The sequence below is a fragment of the Heteronotia binoei genome, chromosome 2 (assembly GCF_032191835.1).
Source record: "Heteronotia binoei isolate CCM8104 ecotype False Entrance Well chromosome 2, APGP_CSIRO_Hbin_v1, whole genome shotgun sequence".
Classification (NCBI taxonomy): domain Eukaryota; kingdom Metazoa; phylum Chordata; class Lepidosauria; order Squamata; family Gekkonidae; genus Heteronotia; species Heteronotia binoei.
The window spans coordinates 175,978,654-176,003,111 of record NC_083224.1 but is presented as its reverse complement, the minus strand read 5'-3'; the positions used below and the strand labels follow the sequence as shown (position 1 = coordinate 176,003,111).

At 43.5% G+C, this 24,458-nt stretch overlaps 1 protein-coding gene across 1 annotated transcript in view; it reads right to left on the bottom strand.

The window, feature by feature from the left end:
* The window catches only part of LOC132567383 (vomeronasal type-2 receptor 26-like), a 44,951-nt gene extending 27,724 nt beyond the window's left edge, over positions 1 to 17,227 (bottom strand). Inside the window, exons 1-2 of the mRNA XM_060233058.1 lie at positions 17,022 to 17,227; positions 15,416 to 15,707 (exon numbers count right to left, since the gene is read on the bottom strand). Of these exons, the coding sequence (XP_060089041.1) occupies positions 15,416 to 15,707; positions 17,022 to 17,227 (498 nt within the window). The remainder of the gene's footprint in view (positions 1 to 15,415; positions 15,708 to 17,021) is intronic.
* Between the last annotated feature and the right edge of the window lie 7,231 nt (positions 17,228 to 24,458).

Below are 24,458 nucleotides of genomic sequence, written 5' to 3'. Positions count from 1 at the left end.
AAGAGAAGTCAAAACCATTCCCAAAATTTCTTGGTAGGAAAGAAAGTTTATGCTCTTGGAGAAACACTCGTCTTGGTTCTCGTTTGGATATTGATCTTCTGAACATGGGATGCAACGGTCAGCATCTGGAACAAAGAACCACTAATTAATAAATTCCAGCACAATACAACTAATGTTTGTGTAGTATTCAGTTGAGCCTTTATGCAAGGAGATAGAATGATACCGTGTCAACTTGTGGTTCTCATGCTGTGGGTCAGAGGCTACAAGTGCATCTGAGTTCTCTCAGAGGTGGGTCACAAGACCAGGAGGGAGAAGGAGGAACAGGGAATCTGGGACAATACACTCAACTGTAAGACTGAGTTTCCTGCTGCATCAAATAAAGCCTGTTACACAATAATACTAATCTTATATATTTATATTTACCAAATGTGCAACATAGAATGGAAACTGGTTTGCTGTTAACTTATGAGCAATTCTGATGTTTTTACTTGAGGAGGAGGGAAGTGGTATGAGGTTACACCCCAAAAGGACAACTGTAGAAGGGGGGCATTTCAATGATTTGGGTCAATTTAAAGGTGCAAATTCCCCATGATAGCCCACTGTTTCTACTTCTGCAAATTAGTTGGGAAGAATTCTACATAAGAAATGCATGAAAAAGACAAACAACTTTTTGAATTTCATAATTCAGTTGTAAATAAAACATAAACAAGTTCTAGAAGAGAAAAAACAAAGTTTGAATCCAGTGGCACCTTTAAGACCAACCAAGTTGTATACAAGGTATGAGCTTTCATGCTTCAGATCAGCATGGCTGCCTGCCTGGATCCATTTAGAAGAGAAAGGATTATCTAGATTATCTATCAAAACTGAATTTAATGAAGAAGAGAAAATCTTTCAAAGTTTATTCTAGATAATCAGTTTTTTCAGTGGTAGTGTCAGGGCTGAAAACTGCATGGCCCCCCTCTGCTTATCTGAGGTATACATGATAATCTCAAAAGGCACACATAACTCCATCACTCCAGAATTTAAACCTAAGTGGCACTTACAGCCCTTGTGAGCCAACCAGTGTCTAGCAACTTTGACCCCTTATCTTGGGGTTTCAAGATGTGTTGAACTACCTGTATGGTTAGAAATCATTCCTTCTGGACAAAGTTGACATTCATAACAACAAGGTGGCTTTTCTTCTACAACTTTTCTACTGTACCCTGGTGGGCAGCTTTCCACGCACCTGGAAGAGGGCAGCTTCTGAGTAGGAGAAAGAAGAACTGGTGAGATTTTCCTAGTGAGTGGAGTTGATTCTACGCCATGATGATTCTCCATGGAGCTCTCTAGAGATGGACATGAACTGGAAAAATGCAGTTTGCTTTATGGGGTCTGATGTGCCCTGTTCACGAACCACAAAAGGTCACAAACTTTTCACTGGTTCATGAATTGGGTCTGTTTGTGAGATTTATGAGGTGCTGAATGCTCCTCCCTCTGACTTGCTAGACACACCAAACTCAGAAGGGATCACTGGATGACTCTCTCCTACTTGCCCTTTAAGTTTGGGAGGATTGGTGTTATGAGGTCTGAGTTACCTCCCCCCACCCCATATTAGGTGCCCCCAAGAAAGTGCCTGTCATTTCCCCAGAAAGTACTTTCCTGGGAACACCTACTGTGAGGAGGCCATAACGTGGAGCCCATAAATCCATTCATCACCAAACATGGAGGGCAGAGAGGAGTTCCATCTGGAGATCCCCTGCAGTTTTGGTCCCTCTGGCTAGCACAGAATCTGTTCTATAGGAACCTCCGTAGGAATCTCCATAAACATCTTGAAAGTTCATTTAAAGTTCATACTGGTTGAGCTGACTTCATGAAGTGGACAAAATTTGCCATGAACTTTAGCTCATATTCATCCTTAGAGCTCTCATTACTGCTGTGAATGCAGAGGCACTCACATTGCAACATAACAAGATAAGAGAAGCCATGATGGATCAGGCCAGTAGCCCATCCAGTCAAACACTCTGTCACACTGTGGCAAAAACAACAACAACAACCAGATGTCATCAGGAAGTCCACCAGTGGGGCCAGATTAACATAGTTATCTCAACTCTGTCTGGAATGACTTTCTTACATTAAAAATCTACTAAAAGATTTTCTTGCACATGGTGAAATGAATCACCAGTTTGGTAGGATCAGTTCTTTCTAGGAAATGTGCATGTTTTGCTACAACCACTAAAACAGAGCTTCAGGGAAGTATATTCAGGGAAGGGAGACCAACTTCTGAATGAAACTGGCCTTTAATCTGTTCTATAAATGCAATCTTAGACTGATAACAGACCGGCACTTTGGGCTGACTCAGACGCCTCTGAAGTTGACCCCAAAAAACCATCCACCCAGCAACATCTGGTGCCCATCTCTATCCCATATTCACCCCATCCTCCAGGCCGATCCACTGGCCCCAAAAGCTACCATGTCAGAAGTGGTCGCAAATATTTGAGCCAGCCACCAGTCACCTCCTCATCGTCCAGAAGGGAAAGGGCGCACACAAGTCAATTTGGCAGTGTGGAAGCGCCAAGCCACAATAAGCCGTTTCCAGGTTTTTTTCCTTTGAAAGCCGGTGGGAGTGCTTCTGCACATGAGCACTCTTCCCATTCAACCCATGCAGGGCAGCAACCTCTGAGGTACCTCCCCATGTGGAGGTGCCCAGCCGCCTCATGGATGGGATGGGGTTGTCTCTCCGGGACCGTGCGGAGGATCTGGGATGGCTCGTTTTGAGCCGTCCTGCTTTCTGCCACCTTGCAGCTGCCCCAGAATGCCCGTCTGCAATCAGCCTTATACTTCCAAAGGTTCTATGAGCATTTTTTTCTACCAGTACCCAAGAATATTGATTTCTTTCCCACCTGGGTAGCCCAAACAATTGCATCTGTATTAATGACGAAATCTTTGCCTGGGGGGGCTCTAGGATCCATCCTTCCAACTTTCACTTGCACTGAAGATTGATTTGGGAAGAAACCCAAGTTCAGGATATCATAGCCAGCTGATCCCTTGTCATTTCCAGTGCAAAACACTTCCTCGCCAGCACTGTTGTTGAACTGGGTGCTTCTCAAAGAGGCAAGGATCTGAAATGAAAGACATCCTAAGAAAATGATGTAACTGGTTATGATCACTAGCAGGGTCATCTTCAAGTTTTGGTGGGCTGTGAGAATAGAGTTCCCAAGGTTCGCTTTCTTTCTAGCATCTCCTCCTCCCCCATTCCATGCCACTCGCCTACCTGTGTGTTTTGTACCTACCCACCTGCACTCTCTTATATCTCCTATGCTCATGGCTTCCTGACCACCTGCAGTTCTTTCCCTGGCAATAGTGGTTGTTGTAGCTGGGAGCATGGTTTGCTAGGAAGAGAGTGGGCAGGGGGAGCGGTTGGCAGTAGTAGCTCCAGAAGAAACCCAGAGCCCCAGCAGCTGCCCCTCCTCAGAGTATGCTGACACCAGCCCTGACCATTAGGGGACTGGTCCTTTGGACATTCTGTCTGGGCTATTACAAGAAGGTTTCTGTAGTCATTTCCTGAATGGAAAAGCCAAGAGTGAATTCTCAGTGGGCACTAATGATCAGGTGACTTCTTTATGTCTCTGCATTGGTGGGTATCTCTCACAGCAGCTGCTTCCCATGACACACACTTCATATGCTTGGATGGAGGCTGGATGCAGCTGGATTAGAAACAGTGACGAAGTTGAAGATGGTGGATCTGGTTATCATCAAAGAAACTGGGGAATGGGGATGCATGCATCTGAGTGGCTTTCCATCTGGAAGGTTTAAAGGAGGCTGTTTGGTTCCAAAGGGTACAGCCAATTACCACCCCTTTCTGAACCTGCTGTTTCTGGGCAACGTGATTGAGAGAGCAGTTGCTGACCATCTCCAGAATTTTCTGGATTACATATCAGCACTGGATCCATTCTAGCCCAGTTTCCACCCTGACCATGGGATGGAGACAGTGTTGGTCACCCTGAGAGATCATCTCCATTGTCAGTTGTATCACAATGGGTTGCCACTGCTGTTGTTGTTAGATTTACAGCAGTGTATGACACACTCAACTACTACACTCAACTATGACTCACCACCTCACCAACATGAGAATTCATGGGTGGTGTTACTGTGGCTTACCTCATTTCTCCATGGTTGGGAATAGGGGGTGGCACTAGGGGAGAGGTCATCACCTATGTACCCCCAATAAATGGGGTTCCCCAAGGGGCAATCCTCTCTCTGATGTTATTCAACATCTATATGTATTCCCTCTCCCAGCTGGTATGGAGCTTTGGCCTGGGTTATCACTAGTAGAATGATAACAACCAGCTATATCTGTTATTGGATGGCCACCTGGATACCACCCCTGATGACCTGGCTGAGGGTTTGGAGGCCATGGTGGGATGGTTAAAAAAGAGCAAGCTGAGACTGAATCTAGTAAATATGAAGGTTCTGTGGTGGGGGGGGGCAGGCTTAGGCCATACTCTTCCCACTCTAGATGGGACACCACTGATTCTGGCATCATCCATCAGGAGTTTGTGCATGACCCTGGATGGCTTCTTGACTGTGGAGGTCCAGATCATGAATATTGCTAGGCTGGCATTTTTTCATCTGTACCAATTAGGCAATTGCCTTGATCTAGCCACTGTAATCCAGGCTGGACTACTGTAACTCGCTGTACACTGACCTGCTTTTGAGACTGATCTGGAATTTCCAACTGTTCCAGAATGTGGTGGCACAAGTCTTGAGAAGAATGCCAGAAAGAGCACATATTCAATCTGTGCTGCACCAGCTACACTGGGTCCCAATGGAATACAAGTCAGATTAAAGGTTTTGGTTTTGACCTTTAAGGCCTTGAGCAATCTGGGACCTGAATCTTTGGGATCGCCTCCTCCAGTATGTCCCCAGAAAAGCATTATGCTCTGCTGAGAAAAATCTGCTGGTGGTCCCTGGTCCTAAATATATCCTGCTGTCTTTAACTACATCCAGGACTTTTTTGGCCTTTTTTTCATGAGAGATGGGGAGCAAGAGGGGGAAATGGAAGTTGTAACCTTTCAACTGACACCAAGGACCTAGGATGGCCAGCCCTCTGGTAGATGCTTTGGTCCCCTACTACCAAGCCCCACCCCCTGCCACCAATCAGCTGGCTGGTAGGGGAACTCACAAGGAAAACAGCCCAGTGGCAGCTCTTCCTCCTTCTCTATGGCTGAAGAAGTCGCAAGCCATGAATGGCAGCACATCAGATAGCTTAGTTTACTCGGGAAAGGTCAGCAGCACTGTAACACTGATCCATCTTGACTGCCATGTCCTAGGCTGTCTGTTCCTTGACACAAGAACCACACATAACATAGGGAGGAGGTTACCTGCCATGGCTGAACATCCAGAAGCCTCTTCCCATTCTGCATCATTGCATGTCTTGATGCAAAGGTGTACACAGCATGTAGGGGATGTGCCATGGAATAGACTGCATTATAAACATTATAGCTGTTTCCAGTCATGCTCATTTCGAATACAGAAGGTGGAAGGGTCTCAATCTTTTCCTTCCCTGTACAGTTCTTAAAGCCTCCAGGAAAATCATTTGGATTTCTAAAGAAACAAACAAATACAAATTGCCACCACTCTTTGAGAAAAATATCTCCCTGGGGTTGGCATGGATCTAAAGTCCGGAGAAAACTGTCAAATCCTGGCACATCGCTTGTGTGGCCTCTGAAAGACAAGGCACCATGGAAGACCTCTATAGCCCTCCAAAGAAAAAAGGTGCCGACTGCAGCAAATTCCCACTGGCTTGTCACAATCCAGACCTTATCAAGAGATGTCTTAGTCTTTGTTCTGTATACTGAAAGGGGTACGATTAAATTCCGTATGGAATTTGAGTTGCCAGAGACAACTACAACTTTGGCCTTAGCCTGCATGAGAGCTATAGCTAGACTCTTATCCTTATATGGACTTGTATAGTACGCTGAGATTTCTGACAAAGTCCGTTTAGTGAACTCGACACAGATGTTGTTCTGTTCAAGCATTGGTGTTAGGGCTTGGATGAAGTTTTCACCACTGTCATCTTCTGGAGCAACAATCCCAATCCAGTTCCAGTGGAAATGAAGAAGTAAGCGGATGATCCCCCGATACTGAGGGGCTTCACTGGGGTCAATCCTGTAGAAGGAAGGAAATCTGGTCGTCTCTTTCAGAATAGGATTGAAAGAGCCATAACCAAGCTGGTGGAAAGAAAGAAGACATTTAGTTGAAAAACAAATTTATAAATGTTGTACAGATATTTTCAGGCTCCACAAGAATCAGGTCTGTGGAGGTAATCCCATGTCCTGGTGACTGGATTTTCCCCTTCTTTCTCAAGACCTAATTTCTGTTGCTAGATCTTGCTGTGTCAGGGTCCACGAATCTGTCTGGCCTGAAATTGTTGAGGCAACGAAGGCACTGGGTTCATTAGTGAAACCATCTGGGCCATGCACTGCTTCTGAGAAAGAGAAATGAAGAAATTGCTCTGGGACACACTGTGTGTGTGTGTGTGACTGTGGAATTAACATGTGGGATTCACGGCCACAGGAAGTGGTAACAGCTACAAACATAACTCTGAGAGGGGATTGGATAAACAAGCAGAGGTCCATCAGTGGCTTTTAGCTACAAGCTACAGATGGAACATTTTCTCTGGGGAATGATGCTCTGTATTCTTTATGATTGGGGAGGCAACAGTGAAGGGGCTCCTGGAGTTCCAGCCCTGCAGATGGACCTCCTGACGGCACCTGGATCTTGACCTACTATGGGTCATAGAGTGTTGGACTGGGTGGGCCATAGGCTTGATCCGACATGGCCTCTCATGTTCTTATAAGCACCTGCCTGCCACTTCCCAAATCTTACCCAGTACTTGTCAGTTCCTCTCCTTTTATTTAGCCCACCAGCATCTAAACAGTGCATTTGCTTTGCCCCCGCAGTCGGAATGAAGAGACTGACACAGTATGTTGGATAAACCGGGCTGCTTTATTAAATATAACAATCAACTAGAACAGCAAGGGGTATATGGGCGGGCGGGCCAAGAGCAGAAAAGCAAGTGCAACACACCGAGTGGGGGCGGGGCCTTTATAGCCCCGACGCCACACCCGATGAGCCTTCCCGGCTACCATATGAGGCGGGGCCAGCCTTCCCTCCTTCCGGGAGGGCAACAGCACGATGCCAGCGTGGCTGGGAAGGGGCCGATCTTGCCCCCCCAGTCGGAATGAAGAGGCTGACACAGTATGTTGGATAAACCAGGCCGCTTTATTAAATATAACTTAATCAACTAGAACGGCAAGGGGTATAGACCTAACAGGACAAGCCCTGGGGTTAAACGCAGGACCCCGCCTTGTCCTTAGAGGGCGAGCCACCCTGCCCCCAGCACCCACCACATATTCTGACTGGTGCTGAGCGGCCAGGACCAAACTCCACCTCTACCTAGGCCAGCATCAATCCCTCTGGAAAAATCTGCCCCGGTGAGGCTTTGCCGTGATCTGTACTCCCAGCATTGAGCCGTACAGCCCATCTGCAGTTCATACAGACCACCTGCACCTACTGGTACAGGGCCATAGGTGCTCCCCTGAACAAATACTGTAGCCCATACCTCATCCTGCCACTGCCACTGCCAAGCCTCTGTTTAGGCATTAGCACCCACCGGACGGTCCAGAGCTGACTGCAACCCCTGCCTAAGCTCTTCCAAAAAGGCCCGGTTACCAAGCTCAGATAAATGTACCCCATCTGTCCTATGCAAATCAGCATTCTCAACTCAAATAGCCGGATGGGGCAAAAACATCCCTAATCCGCCCTCCATGACCTTATGCAAGGCCTTGCACCTGGCACGTTCAATCCCAGCAGGGGATAAAGCACACCGCCAGACTCTGCATGGCAGAATTGCTAAAAGAACTCCTGGCCATCTCCGCTTAATGGCCCGCAAATCCTCACTCGCCTGCAATGAAAGCGCCTTTCCTTTCATAAAGCCAAGGTCATTGCCACCGAGGTGGAAAACCAGGATGTGCGGGGGAGGCGCCTGCCTCCCACAGAACAAAAGTGGCATGATCCCAGGCCAACGCAGGCCACGGCGACCCATCCACTCCACCGTTGCCCACTCACTGAGCCCGCTGGGTACCAACTTGCCATCTCCTGGTCTGGTGGGCAGCCCAGAAAACCATACTGTGCCCGCAGATGAGGATTCGATGCCTCTGACTATGAGCCCCTCACATCCCCAGTGACCCCTGCTCCCTGGCCAGAAGATGATAGAAACTTCCAGGATCCCTTGCCAAACTGGCCTGGAGAAAAATTGCTGACTGACCCCAAAGTGGAAATCAGCATTTCCAAGGGCATGTAAGAAAAGGCAATGAGAACTATGCACTGATGCAACCCTTCCTGTCCTCCTTCTCATGATCTGCCTAATTCACAGAATCAGCATTGCTGTCAGATGGCCATCTAGCCTGTTTAAAAACCTCCAAGGAAGGAGAGCCCATCACCTCCAAGGAAGCCTGTTCCAATTAGGAACCACTCTGTCAGGAAGTTCTTCCTAATGTTTAGCCAGAAACTCTTGATTTAAATTCAGCCTGTTGGTTCTGCTCCAAACTTCTGGGGCAACAGAAAACAAGTCTGTACCATCCTCTATATGACAGCCCTTCAAGTACTTGAAGATGGTGATCATATCACCTCTCAGTTGTCTCCTCTGCAGGCTAAACATACCCAGCTCTCTGAAACCTTTCCTCAACCATTCCTCATAGGATGGTCTCCAAACCCTTCACCATCTTCATTGCCCTTCTCTGGACACATTCCAGCTTGTCTATATCCTTCTTAAATTGTGGTGCCCAAAACTGAATACAATACTCTAGGTGAGGTCTAATCAGAGCAGAGTAAAGCAATACCATCACTTCATGTCATCTTGACACTATACTTCTGTTAATACAGCCTAAAATCACATTTGCCTTTTTAACCACCACATCACATTGCTGACTCATGCTCAGTGTATGGTCCACTAAGACCCCTAGATCCTTTTCGGAGATACTACTGCCAAGACAATTTCCCCTATCCTATAATGATGCATTTGATTTTTCCTACCTTAATAGGTCATGCTTTGATATTTGGGTGGCATGTTCAGGCCTCAGATTCAGTAGAAGCTCACAGGAACACAGCTCCTGAACCTTTCTGAGAGTTCCACCTCCTCCTTCTGAGAGTTCCACCTCCTTGTCCATTGAATAGTGTGTGCAGCTGCATAACAATCCCTGGATGAGCACCACCACCTATTTTTCTACAAAATAACCCCTGGGCATGCTTATTTATGGTATGATAAAGTTAATGTTGATTTTAAAAACCACTATATTAGACATTCCATTCTGAGAATATAGAATAAATATAATCCCAGGTTATGTCCTAAAACTCTGCTATGGATCTCAACTCAAGAGGCATTTTTTAGATGGAAAATGGCTACTATACAAAAATATTTAACATATTGGGATATTTTAGATTGTGCTTGTGAAATGAATGCAATTGTGAAATGAAAATGAGAATTTGTTAACACAATATTATAATTGCCGATTTTTTAAAAAAATCACGATTATTAGAAAGATTTAAACTTGAGAAAAGGATGGGTAGTTTTGAACAATCTACTACTGTATTGAACAGAATTGTGTTCCAGTGACCAACATATTATTGCCTGAATGTATAAACCTTTGTTGAAATTTGAAACAGAGGAAAATCGGGTAAAGAGATTTATGATAAAGTGGTAAAAAAAATGGTTATTCTATTTAAATGGAACAATGGGAACATTTATGTTTGAAAGGTTTAAAATCTACATTAAGTTCCAATTAGAAGGAAAACTTATAAAATGATGTACCGATTGTATATGACTCCAGATAAACTAGCTAAAATGTTTAAAGATATTAAAAATAAATACTGGAAATGTCAATATCATGAAGGGACATTTTAGCTGATATTAACATATGTGGTCTTTCTAAGTTTGTTTTATCTTTTCCAGGATCCACCCATTTACCGAGGAGAATCACTTTAGGTTTTAAAGGTAGGCATGTGTTTGTAATAAGTGCAATATGTTGTAGGATAAGTTTCCAGAAGTTCTGTATATATGTGCAGGTCCACCAACAATGAAAGTAGTCTCCGATTTTGCCACATTGTTTTATACATTTTAGGCTTTTGTCGCTATTTATGTGATGGAGCACCTTTGGAGGTAGGTACCACTGCATTATCAATTTATAGGATTGTAGTCTGATAGGTATGATTTTAGAGGTGTAAGATGGGGATGACCATATTTCTTTCCAGTTTTTGGTGAGGAAGTTTCTGTTGCAGTCTTTTTGCCATAACTTTTGATATTTCAGAGATGGTGTATGATCTAGATTAAGCAGAGTTTTGTGTATTCTAGAGATAAGTTTAGAGTCATTTGTAGATAAGGAATGTAACAGTTTTTCAAACTCTGTTGGAGGTCTGGTCAGAGCTTTCTGTATTAATGGAACAGAGAAAAAACTTAGTATTTGAAAATAATGTAACCACAATAATTTAAAATCAATTTTTGCTCCAATTTGTCTTTGTCGAAGACCTTCCCTTTGTTAAAAAAAATCTATAATTCGAGTAAGTCCTGCATTATAACATATTGTCAGTATATCTGCAGTTTCTTTGAGTGACCATTCTTGATTCATATATGAAGATTGAGTGGATAGGTTTGGGATAGTCTGTGTCCTATATTTATTCCAAATCTTGATAGCTGTATGTAAATAGGTTTTTTGTGAGAGTAGCTTTAGTTTTGGGTTTCTTAGCATTTGAGTTCCATACATAATCAAATAGATTTAAAGGTTGGACCCATGCCAAATTGGGGGAGGTTAGGGCCCTAAGCAGTAGGGGTCCCAACCCTCCCGCCCTGGCGGGGGACCTCAGGATTTCCACCCTCTTCCCCGCTCCCCCCAAAAATGGAAGCGGGGGAGGGGGGGAAATGGCGAGCCTCTGCCGCCCCCTCCCCGCCCAGTGAAGCCGTAGGCGGCGGGCCCGCCGGCGCCCAGCAGCAGGAGGAGGCAGTGGCGGAGGAGCTGTCGGCCGAGGGCCTCGCGTTGGCACAGCAGAGAGGCAGCAGGAGCGCGGCGAGGAGATCGGGCAGCGGAGGCGGCGGAGCCAGGTGCGGCCCAGGGCGGTGAGGGAGCTCTTGGAGGGGTGCAGCACAGCCCCGCCAGCACCAGCGCGGCAGCGCTGGAGGCCGAGGAGGAGGCCCCGAGCCCCCGGCCCTGCTCTCCATGCCCGCGCCACTGCCCTGCTTCACCCAGGCCTCCAGCCTCAGGCGGCCGCGGAGGGGCGGGGAGGACGAGCGGGAGGAGGAGGGAGGGACAGCTGCTAGTGCGGCTGCGGCGCAGGAACCTGCGGCTGCGGCGCTTGTCACAGCCTTGATATTGGCTCCACCCCTAACATCTCCTGGCTCCACCCCCAAAGTCTCCTGGCTCCACCCACAAAGTCCCCAGCTATTTCTTCAATTGGACTTGGCAACCCTACTAAGCAGAGAAGCTAGATTGGAAGCCTCATAATATAGTGTAAGATTTGGTATTTCAAGGCCTCCAAGCTGTGTTGTTCTATAGAGAATCCATTTGTTGATTTGCGGCCCTTTTTTGCGCATAGGAATTTTCCAATTCTCTTTGCCAAGAATCTATATGTTTCCTAGGTATCTCAATCAGAATAGTTTGAAAGAGATAGAGATATTTGGGGAGGAGAAAGTATTTGATGAGATCTACTCTATCAGTCCAATTTAGTGTCAAAGTGTTCCATTTTTTAATTGAATTTCTAATTTCTATTTGTAGGGGGCAGAGGTTTGCAGAAAATATCTGTGATAGATCTGCAGGTATAGTCACCTCTAAATATTTCCAATTTTTGGAAATCCAATTGTAAGGAAAGGATTGTTTAATGTTTTGGATATTTAGTTTGAACATATTGATGGGATAGATATCCGATTTTGTTTGACTGAAAGTTAGTCCAGAGACTAAGCTAAAGTTGTGTAAAACTGACTGTATTTCATGCAGTGAATCTGAAGGTTTTGAAAGACACAAGACGACATCATCAGCATATAAGGATATTTTATGAGAGACAGTTCCTATATCTATACATTTAATTAGGGGGTTTGTACGCATCGCTTCAGCTAATGGCTCAATGGCCAGTGCAAAGAGAAGCGGAGATGGGGGCATCCCTTCATCATTCCTCTTTGTAGTGGTATTGATTCAGTAAAGAGTCCATATCAGTAATTTGGCCGAGGGCTCAATATACAGAGCATGTATTGCATTGTTAAACTTAGTGCCAAATGACATTTAATACCATTTTCAAATAGGGAATTACCACACTGTTGAAAGCCTTGGTGTCATCTAGTGAAAGTAATAGGGCTTCGAGGTTATTGGATTTACAGTGGGAAATTACATTTAAAAGGTGTCGTATGTTGTCTGTGATATTTCTCTTATACATAAAGCCAGTTTGGTCTTGCTTTATGTAGTCAGCGCACTGGATAGATAAAAATCCCCCACCTCTCCTAGTATGGCAACAAAGACTCTGGGAATATTTTATAATGACTAAGATTTCTGTTCAGTTCCAGGTTGCTTTAACTGAAAATTATGAAACCCTTTTTGTTGCTGTATGGTATCCAGTAATAAGTTACCTATCTGAACAAAATGTCCTACCACGCAGAATGCTTTATAGTAAGATGTGATATTTTTTAAATGGAAATGTTCATACTGTTTTAGTTTTCTGTGAATTTTGTCTTTGTATTTGACATGGAACTATAACCTGAGCAACTACTCTCTCTGAATATTGTACTTGAGCTTCAAATTTAAAATAAAGCTTAATTAAAAAAAAAGAATGAAGGGACATTTTATCATATGTGGTAGTCTTATAAGAATGCCGAAAAATATTGGATACAAGGATTAAGAACAACATGGCGGAGTGCAGGCGGCTATGGTGTTGGCTCTGACAAATTTGGCTTTTAAAGACATTTTAAGATATTCTTAGCAGACGTTGTGGCTTTTATCTGTAAGTTTTAAGACCTTAGCTGTCTGATATTTGTATTGGATACAAATACATTCAGTCATGCAGAAGATTTTAAATACTGACATACAGATAAAACCAGAGGCCCCTTTTTGCTGGGAATAATGGATAAGCAACCTGAGAAGATGAATGGAACTTTGTTTATGTATATGACAACAGCAGCAAGATTGTTATATGCTCAGAAAGGGAAAACTGTGTATATACCTACAATAGAGGAATGGCTGGTCAAGATGATAGAATTTGCAGAGATAGCCAAACTTATGGCCTTGTTAAAATATAAGACTTTACTTATGTTTATGCATGCATGGGAACCCTTTATGGAGTTCTTGTGTGAAAAAGAAAAAAAAAATATGAATTGATGATTTCTGCTTTTGAAGATTAAAAGGAAAAGATGGTAAGATTATCCAGAAAGGTGATAAATTTCCCTTGGTCTGATCCGGACTGAGTTTGTAATAAGTAAAAAATATATGGATTCTGGTAGTGGAGAAAGTTATGTATCAATCCCTTCATTTATAACTGTAGTTGTTTCTTCTTTGTGAGTAGGGTTTTTTTTGGTGTTGCTTTTCTTTTTCTCTTTTTTATTATTTGTACAAAAATTCTAATAAAATATTTTATCCCTGCTTTTCCTTACCTAAATTAAGAACTTTACATTTTTCCCTGTTAAGATTCATTTTATTTCTTTTTGCCCAGTATTCCAGCTTGTCAAGATCATCCTGCATACTGTTTTCTACTGTATTTGTGACCCCTTCCAATTTAGTATCATCTGCAAATTTAATAAGCATTCCCTCTATTCCTTCATCCAAATCATTTATAAAGGTGTTGAACAAACAAGGCCCTAGGACTGATTCTTTAGGAACTCCACTTGTCACTCCTCTCCAATGAATGTGGTTAGGTTCAACTGGACCCCATACAGGCTCCAATAATGGCACCCCAAGCACGATGCTCTAAGGTAGTATTCCTAGTTAACCAAAAAGAATAAGGATGCTGAGGGAACATGAAGGGGATGGCATGACCCCTCCAGTTATATTTGCTGTGGTGATCAGTGCAGTTCTTAATTCTTGGATTCAAAAGTCTTATGGAGGAGGGATATGATAAAGTAGAAATTTAGGGCACTGTAATTCACTGCACAGTGTCGTTTGGGAGGCACCTCAGATATCTCTGTAGCTGGCAAATCACAGGTTAGCCAAAAACTGGAAACCACAGTGACTGCTCTGAAGAGAGTACAGATGGCTATATGGAAGAGTAACAGAAGAACATGTAAACTAAAAACCATTTTCATAAATCAGTTTTACTTACCTATAATGTTGGTGGACCCTGATCTGGACAGCCCAGGCTAGCTCAGTCACATCAGATCTCAGTAGCTAAGCAAGGCCAGCCCTGTTTAGTACTTGGATGGGTGACCACCACAGAAGTCCAAAGTCACAACACAGAGGCAGGCAATGGCAAACCACCATTGTTAGTTTAATCATGAGAATATACTTGGGGACCCCAGAAATCAGCTGTGACTTGATGGCACTTTCCACCACTAGTGTTAGTGGGATTTACATATGCTCAGAGTTCTATGAATACTTTATTTAATTAAAAGTTTTGCACAATCCTGGTTCTCTATGGCTGTCTTCGGACAGGCTGGGGTGGGTGAGTTAGTTTGGTGGTTCTTTGGAACAAGTACATAAAAGGCAGCCAGGCCAGGAGCTAGGAATTTCAGCATGCAGCCCCAGTGCCTCATTTCTCCACTTTGCTGCTTCTCTCCTTCTTGTGGAAACCTTGACAGATTTCCCACTCACCTTATGCTGCTCTCATGCTCCTCTTCTCAGTGGGACTTTCGTCCTATTTCACACTATCTGGTTCAGGACTGCAACTAGCATCAGCTTTTTCGCACAGCAAACAGAAACTTCTAATAACCGAAACTTTCTGTTTGCTGAGCGAAAAACCCAACACTAGTTGCAGCCCCGGGGCAGATAGTGTGAAATCGGACGAACGCCCCACTGAGAAGAGGAGCGTGAAAGTGGCGTAAGGTGAATGGGAAATCGGTCCTCTTTTCTCATTCAGGCTATTGAGCACAGTTTTATCCTCCCATTCATTCTAAGTGCTCAGGGAGTCTTACATGGTTCTTTCCACTTCTGGTTCATCCTCACAGTAATAATCCTGTGAGGCAGGTGAGACTGAGATAAACTGGCTCTAGATCAGCCAGCCTGCATCATGGCAGCATGGGGATTTGTATCCATGTCACTCAGATCCCCAACTGACATTCTAAACACTGAATATCACTGAAGATTTTGCTTCACCACTCTTATGTGCCCTTCAGCAAGCCCCGTCACCTCTCCTATGTGCTCACACCATTCTCCAAACACACACTTTTATCCACATCAGAAAGTCCTCTTACCTGTGGGATCTTGAAGAGGCCCAAGAGGGAGGCCATCTGCATTGAGATTCTGGAGTAGAGACTTCCAATCACAGAGAGTAGCTTCTCCTGCCTGCTGCATCTGTAGTTAGGGACCAGTTGATCTCCTGTAGACAGAAAGGACAGGCCTGCCTGGTAGGTCATTCTTGCAAAGTAGGTGTCCTCAAAGATGCGGAAGCCCAGTGTGATGTTGGGAAGGAGTGCCGGATCCTTGTTGATCTCACTGATGGCAAACACAAGGGCCAGGATTTGCTGATAGTTTTTGGTCACCTGGCTACAATAAGAGTGAATGATATGTGCCAGCGGCAAAAAAAGGAGTGTAATGAAAGACCTTCTGGTTGCACTCACCATTTCTTAGAAAAAAACTCCTGCAGACCTAAAGTCTAGTTTTAAGTCCAGTCATAACAGATATTTGAATTTAAATGCCCTGCCCCTTCATACAGAGCACTGCTACTGGTACTGGCTCCTACCAAGAGTCTGTCTATTACAGCATCCTGTTTCAGAGAGAGCCTTCTGGATATCCACATGGAAGACATAAAGGCAATCCTGCAATTGCCCTGCCCAACACCTGTAATTCAGGGGTAGGCTGCCTCTGACCATTGAAGGTCTATTTAGCTATTAATAGCTCTTAATAGCTCCCATGTTTGCAGTAGGGCAATAATAACTAAATTGTTGCAGTGATAAACCCTATATCCATCAGATTTATTAATCCATAAAAAGGCATTCCAATCAAGGATTAGTGAATACCAAGTGTCAGCAAAATCAGTTTCATGTGCAGACCATCTAACAATCCAGGTCAATTTAACTGCTTCATTGCGTTCTTTAATATTTTGGGTTTCCATCCTTGTGTGACTCCACTTATCTTGAACACTAGCCCAATTTCCTTTGGTTGACCAGATAAAGGTATTTAACAGGCTGTGCTGTGCTTTCAGTGTTTTGTCCAGAATCATTAGACATAAATTAGATAATAAATGTCTGAGATTTGCTCAATATGATCATGTTCGTCTCATTGACATGTCTTGGTCCTTTTCACTCAACATGCAGCTCAAACTGTTCTTCAGCTCTGCCTTTTGGGACCTGACAGCATCTAACACTAGATTCATGTAAGAACATAAGTAGAGCCCTACTGGATCAGACCAGTAGTCCATGTAGTCCAGCATCCTGTCTCACACAGTGCTGAACCACTTCTTCTGGAGAGCCAAATACAGGGCAGAGAGGCCGAGGCCTTCCTAGATTTTACCTCCTGGCACTCAGGTTCAGAGGTTGACTGCCTGAAAATGGGGAGCTTCCCATGGCTAGTAGCCTCTGATTGATGTATCCTTTGTAAATCTATCTTTAAAAAGGTAAAGGTAGTCCACTGTGCAATCACCAGTCATTTTTGACTCTGGGGTGACGTTGCTTTCCCGTTTTAAAGCGGTCTATGGCCGTCACTGTATCCTCTGGCTTGCAAATTCCACATTTTAATCACTCTCTGTGTAAAGAAGCATTTCCTATTGCTCTTTAACATAAGTGCCCATTTCTAAATGTTCTGGTGGAATTTGGTCAGACTGAATATACAGCATCCCAGAGCCTTCCAAGTAAAACTTACCGGTCAGTATGCCTGTTCCTGGGACGTTTTTCAAAGGATGGATGTGTAACCGTAGTCTTGAGGTAGGGCAAAATCCCACCAACAAGGAAGTCTCCTGGCCTGTAATATGCTTCTTGGAGCTCAAAGGGTCTGGTCAAGAGGCACTTGCTCCTCAGTGTCCGGTGCTCAGCCCAAGGCAAAAGCCAAGAGAAGAACAGCACCCACATCAGTACCAGTTTCATGAAATCTTCTTTCCTAGATCAGCAAATAAATTACTGCATGGAACCTAAATCACAGTCAACAGTGTGAACTTTTAGGTTGTAGTGAGGGAGGAAGCATATGATGTCAATATGATCATTACACACCACAACCTGCTTGGTAACACTCGGTCTATATAACATACTTAATGGAAACATATTTTGTTCTGGTTTAGATGCTGCTTATTTTGAGCATGGAAGACAAAAACGTTCAGAGCACTCAGTAGGAATTACTGTGATTTTGCTAATTTCAGAGGAAAGCGATAATCACATCTCAAGAGCACTGGGCTATATTTGTACTTCAATCAGAGACGAATGTGTTTGCGTAACTCTGTGCTTCTCCATGGGACAGACAGAATCAGGAGGTTGGACTTAGGCTGCCAGATTCTGAATGGGGTCTGTGTGAAGCTGACCAGCAAAAACCAAAATGACATCCGGGGGTGGTCCAAAGTGATTTGTCTCAATTGGACAGCTAGATTGGAGCCCAATACTTAAACACCAACAGGATCTTTGGGGTATAAGCTTTCAAACTTATAAGTTTTCAAGCTTATACCCCAAAGATCCTGAATTTAGGGAGAGGTGTTTGTGAGTGTCCTGCATTGTGCAGGGAGTTGGACTCGATGACCCTGGAGGTCCCTTCCAACTCTATGATTCTAAGAGTCAGAGGTCCCTTAATTGGATACCAATTTGATGGTTGAGTCTGGAACTAGGGTTGCAAGTTCCCCAGTGGGGTGGTTGATCCCACCCACCCCTCTCCTGTTCCCCACCCCCACTCAGAGTGGCAGGAGAAGAAAGATAAAATAAAAATGGCTTCCAGGACTATGGCATGACATCACTTGCAGGGTTCATCTGGAAGCAATGTTTCTGTCTGTCTTTCTAGGAATTGTCAGAAACTCTCCTGTTTTATCATAAAATTTCCAGTGATTACTAGAGAGGATTCACATTACTTCCAGGGGTTTTCTGGAAGTGATTTCACACTGTCTCCACCTCCCCACCATTCACATCCCCATTGTCTCTCACTGATTGCATAGCTTTATTCATATCCTACATATTGTTGGCAGACTAATTAACACAGCAATGGTGCACAAGCTGATTAAAGACTAGGTAATCATTTATTTACAAACTAACATCCTTGACTGGAAGGAGGAGAGACAGAGATAGGCTCCTAGCTACATCTGTAGCTCAGAAAGAGAAAGTAAAACTAAATGTGGCACTTCTGAGAAGGGGGAATTGCCCTAAGAAATTGCTAATGATTACCGCCATTATAAAAGAACAAATAGCATTAGCACTTTTATCAATTTAACTAATTAATTTTAAACTATCAGAATTTTTAATGTTTAATGTTAATGTTTAATGTTAAATGTAACCTTGTCTTTTGTATAAGGGAAATTTGAATGATGTTGTTAGCCGCCCTGAGCCTGCTCCGGCGGGGAGGGCGGGATATAAATAAAATTATCTATCATCTATCTATCTATCTATCTATCTATCTATCTATCTATCTATCTATCTATCTATCTATCTATCTATCTATCTATCTATCTATCTATCTATCTATCATCTATCATCAGCAGAAATCTGGAGACAGACAAGGAGTTACACTTAACAGGCAAGAGAAGGTGCTGTCCTATGTAATTTCTTCTTGCTGTGGCCCCCATAAAGGTCGTATTTCTCTTTGAATGTCAGAAATTGTCTTTTCCAACCCCCCTTCTCAGGGTCTAGGCAGTTTGAATAAGACAGGAAATCAGTACCTCCTCCATTGACACCCCTTCTCCAAGTACCCAACAGATTGCTTCTTGGCATTAAAAGTATACTTTTATCCACATATCCATATAGTAGCAAGAAGAAGAAGAAGATATCCTGCATTTATATCCTGCCCTTCACTCAGAATCTCAGAGTCTTAGAGCAGTCACAATCTCCTTTACCTTCCTCCCTCAGAACAAACACTCTGTGAGGTAGGTGGGGCTGAGAGAACTTTCACAGAAGCTGCCCTTTCAAGGACAACTTGAAATTCCCCTCCCAGTTATGATGTTTAACAATACAACTGGGCATACAAAACATCACTGAAATGAGGAGTCACTCTTGATTTACATTAGCACAAATGGAGATGTTGACTATTTGGCTAGTGACAGGTTTGGATCTATAAATAGAATTTTCTTCTTTAAAAATTTCTAAATTATTTTTTATATAAAGGGATGAGAATAAAAAAAAAAATTCTCACATTTATTCCGCACATCTCACCAAAGGAATGGCAGAAAGCATTTTATATGGTTTGTAAGAGCATTACATGTTGGGATCAGAGAGAATGGTTATTTCACCACTGCAAGACTGGCTGAAGTCTCAGAAGGTCCTCCTGACATTTGTTGACAGTATGGGAAGGAAAAGGGATCTTTTTTTCCTTTTTTTCACCCATAGTGGACCTGCCAAATTGTTCAAAAAACAAACAAACACTGGAATGGGGCATAATGAAATTGAAGTTATTTTGCAACATAAATTTAATTGCCCACCAAAGATCAGTTTACAGAATGACTGCCCCACTAGTCTGAATGTGATTCAAAAGTATTTATCGTCTCAGTTTGGTTATAGCAGTGATAATAGTACTGGCACAAGAATGGAAGGACCTGCTGGTGCTATCTTTGGGACTGTGCTTACATGAAGTATGCTTTGCATGGACAATGAACAAAACATCATCATACAGGTACATGTGGACATGGAAAGGTTGGTCTGCTCTTAAATTGGTAGATATTTGGAAATTTCATTCATTCAATTTCATTGTATTGGAAAAACTTTAGAGGCTATCAGAATGTGCAAGAACAGATACTGGAATTTGTATGAAACATGGTTCTATACATTTAGAGATTTAAAAAGTATGGCAATGTGAAACTTCAGTTTAGGTTTATAGTGTGGTGGTGGAAATGTAGAAATTAGAGGGCTAGAGATAGTGATCGCTACTGTTATTACTGTATTTTAAGTAGGAGTTCTATATGTTATGTAATACACCTGTAGCTGTGTAGTTCTGATGTTTTCCTTTATGAATAGAATAAAACAAAGTATGTATACATATTCTAATATGATTCTCTTTAAGGGTTCATATGGAATCACATTGAATTTTTTAATGAATGTTTTAATTTTTTTAATTTCTTCAGTAATGTTAAAACTTGTATGAGGAGCTATCATAAACTGAGCAAGCAGAAAATAGTCAAATGTTTAGGTTCCTGTATTTTTCTTGTTCCTTAGGAGGTGATCTCTGCTATTGAGATCAGGCCTCAAAAAAATAATGTAGCATTTGGGAAGGAAGATGCAGCCCAGGAGACCAGCACCGGAGGCCAAGATGGAGAAGACCTCCACGGCCACCATAGCCTTCCCTTTCATGCTCAGGTAGGTGGGCATGAAGGAGACCCACACGCTGCAGAAGACCAGCATGCTGAAGGTGATAAACTTGGCTTCATTAAAGCTGTCAGGGAGTTTCCTGGCTAGGAAAGCCACCACAAAGCTGACCAGGGCCAGAAATCCCATGTATCCCAGGGCTGTGTAAAACATGATGATGGACCCCTCATTACATTCCACTATGATCTCCTTGGCCAAGGAATGTAAGTCCAAGTTGGGGAATGGGGGAGAGGTTCCTAGCCAAATAGCAGAAATGATAACTTGGAGGAGGGGACAGGCCAGGACAATGGAGTTCACTCCTTGTCTCCCCAACAGTTCCCTGGTCCTGTTTCCTGGCTTAGAGGCCATGAAGGCCACAGCCACCATGATTGTTTTGGCCAAGATGGAGGAAATTGCAACAGAGAAGGTCACAGTAAAAGCAATTTGTCTCAGAAGGCAGGTGATTCTCGTAGGTTGACCGATGAATAGGAAGGAAGAGAGGAAGCAGAGCAGGAGGGAGCTGAGGAGGACATAGGTGAGTTCTCTGTTGTTGGCTTTGACGATTGCTGTGTCTCGATATGTAATGACAGTTGCCAAGGCTAGGACTGTGATCAAAGACAGTAAAAGAGCAAAAGTAGCCAAAACCATCCCCAAAAATTCTTGGTAGGAAAGAAAGTTTATGCTCTTGGAGATACACTCGTCTTTGTTCTCGTTTGGATATTGATCTTCTGAGCATGGGATGCAACGGTCAGCATCTGGAACAAAGAACCACTAATTAATAAATTACAGCACAACACAACTAATGTCTGTGTAGTATTCGGTTGAGCCTTTATGCAAGGAGATAGAATGATACCGTGTCAACTCGTGGTTCTCATGCTGTGGGTCAGAGGCTACAAGTGCATCCGAGTTCTCTCAGAGGTGGGTCACAAGGCCAGGAGGGAGAAGGAGGAACAGGAAATCTGGGACAATACACTCAATTGCAAGACTGAGTTTCCTGCTGCATCAAAAAAAGCCTGTTGCACACTAATACTAATCTTATATATTTATATTTACTAAATGTGCAACATAGAATGGAAACTGGTTTGCTGTTAAGTTATGAGCAATTCTGATGTTCTTACTTGAGGAGGAGGGAAGTGGTATGAGGTTACACCCAAAAAGGACAACTGTGTAGAAGCGGACCATTTCAATGGCTAGGGTCAATTTAAAGGTGCAAATTCCCTGTGATAGCCCTCTGTTTCTACTTCTGCAAATTAGTTGAGAAAAATTCTACATAAGAAATGCATGAAAAAGACAAACAACTTTTTGAATTTCATAATTCAGTTGTAAATAAAACATAAACAAGTTCTAGAAGAGAAAGAACAAAGTTTGAATCCAGTGGCACCTTTAAGACCAACAAAGTTTTATACAAGGTATGAGCTTTCATGCTTCAGACCAGCATGGCTGCCTGCCTGGATCCATTTAGAAGAGAAAGGATTATCCAGAGTATCTATCAAAACTGAATTTAGTGAAGAAGAGAAAATATTTCAAAGTTTATTCTAGATAATCAGTATTTTCAGTGGTAGTGTCAGGGCTGAAAACTGCATGGCCTCTGCTTATCTGAGGTATACATTATAATCTCAAAAGGCACACATAACTCCATCACTCCAGAATTTAAACCTAAGTGGCACTTACAGCCCTTGTGAGCCAACCAGTGTCCAGCAACTTTGACCCCTTATCTTGGGGTTTCAAGATGTGTTGAACTACCTGTATGGTTAGAAATCATTCCTTCTGGACAAAGTTGACATTCATAACAACAAGGTGGCTTTTCTTCTACAACTTTTCTACTGTACCCTGGTGGGCAGCTTTCCACGCACCTGGAAGAGGGCAGCTTCTGAGTAGGAGAAAGAAGAACTGGTGAGATTTTCCTAGTGAGTGGGGTTGATTCTACGCCATGATGAGTCTCCATGGAGCTCTCTAGAGATGGACATGAACTGGAAAAATGCAGTTTGCTTTATGGGGTCTGATGTGCCCTGTTCACGAACCACAAAAGGTCACAAACTTTTCACTGGTTCATGAATTGGGTCTGTTTGTGAGATTTATGAGGTGCTGAATGCTCCTCCCTCTGACTTGCTAGACACACCAAACTCACAAGGGATCACTGGATGACTCTCTCCTACTTGCCCTTTAAGTTTGGGAGGATTGGTGTTATGAGGTCTGAGGTACTTCCTCCCCCTCCCATATTAGGTGCCCCCAGGAAAGTGCCTGTCATTTCCCCAGAAAGTACTTTCCTGGGAAGACCTACTGTGAGGAGGCCATAACGTGGAGCCCATAAATCCATTCATCACCAAACATGGAGGGCAGAGAGAAGTTCCATCTGGAGATCCCCTGCAGTTTTGGTGCCTCTAGCTAGCACAGAATCTGTTCTATAGGAACCTCCGTAGGAATCTCCATAAACATCTTGAAAGTTCATTTAAAGTTCATACTGGTTGAGCTGACTTCATGAAGTGGACAAAATTTGCCATGAATTTAGTTCATATCCATCCTTAGAGCTCTCATTACTGCTGTGAATGCAGAGGCACTCACATTGCAACATAACAAGATAAGAGAAGCCATGATGGATCAGGCCAGTGGCCCATCCAGTCAAACACTCTGTCACACTGTGGCAAAAACAACAACAACAACAACCAGGTGTCATCAGGAAGTCCACCAGTGGGGCCATATTAACATAGTTATCTCAACTCTGTCTGGAATGACTTTCTTACATTAAAAAACTACTAAAAGATTTTATCACCAGTTTGGTAGATGAATCACCAGTTTGGTAGGATCAGTTCTTTCTAGGAAATGTGCATGTTTTGCTACAACCACTAAAACAGAGCTTCAGGGGAGGGGAAGTATATTCAGGGAAGGGAGACCAACCTCTGAATGAAACTGGCCTTTAATCTGTTCTATAAATGCAATCTTAGACTGATAACAGACCAGCGCTTTGGGCTGACTCAGACGCCTCTGAAGTTGACCCCAAAAAACCATCCACCCAGCAACATCTGGTGCCCATCTCTATCCCATATTCACCCCATCCTCCAGGCCGATCCACTGGCCCCAAAAGCTACCATGTCAGAAGTGGTCGCAAATATTTGAGCCAGCCACCAGTCACCTCCTCATCGTCTGGAAGGGAAAGGGCGCAGACAAGTCAACTTGGCAGTGTGGAAGCGCCAAGCCACAACAAGCCATTTCCAGTTTTTTTTTCCTTTGAAAGCCGGTGGCAGTGCTTCTGCACATGTGCACTCTTCCCATTCAACCCATGCAGGGCAGCAACTTCTGAGGTACCTCCCCATGTGAAGGTGCCCAGCCGCCTCATGGATGGGATGGGGTTGTCTCTCCGGGACCGTGCGGAGGATCCGGGATGGCTCGTTTTGAGCCATCCTGCTTTCCGCCACCTTGCAGCTGCCCCAGAATGCCCGTCTGCAATCAGCCTTATACTTCCAAAGGTTTTATGAGCATTTTTTTCTGCCATTACCCAAGAATATTGATTTCTTTCCCACCTGGGTAGCATCAAACAATTGCATCTGCATTAACGATGAAATCTTTGCCTGGGGGGGGCTCTAGGATCCATCCTTCCAACTTTCACTTGAGTTGAAGATTGATTTGGGAAGAAAAACAAGTTCAGGATATCATAGCCAGCTGATCTCTTGTCATTTCCAGTGCAAAACACTTCCTTGACAGCACTGTTGTTGAACTGGGTGCTTCCCAAAGAGGCAAGGATCTGAAATGAAAGACATCCTAAGAAAATGATTTAACTGGTTATGATCACTAGCAGGGTCATTTTCAAGTTTTGGTGGGTGTGAGAATAGAGTTCCCAAGG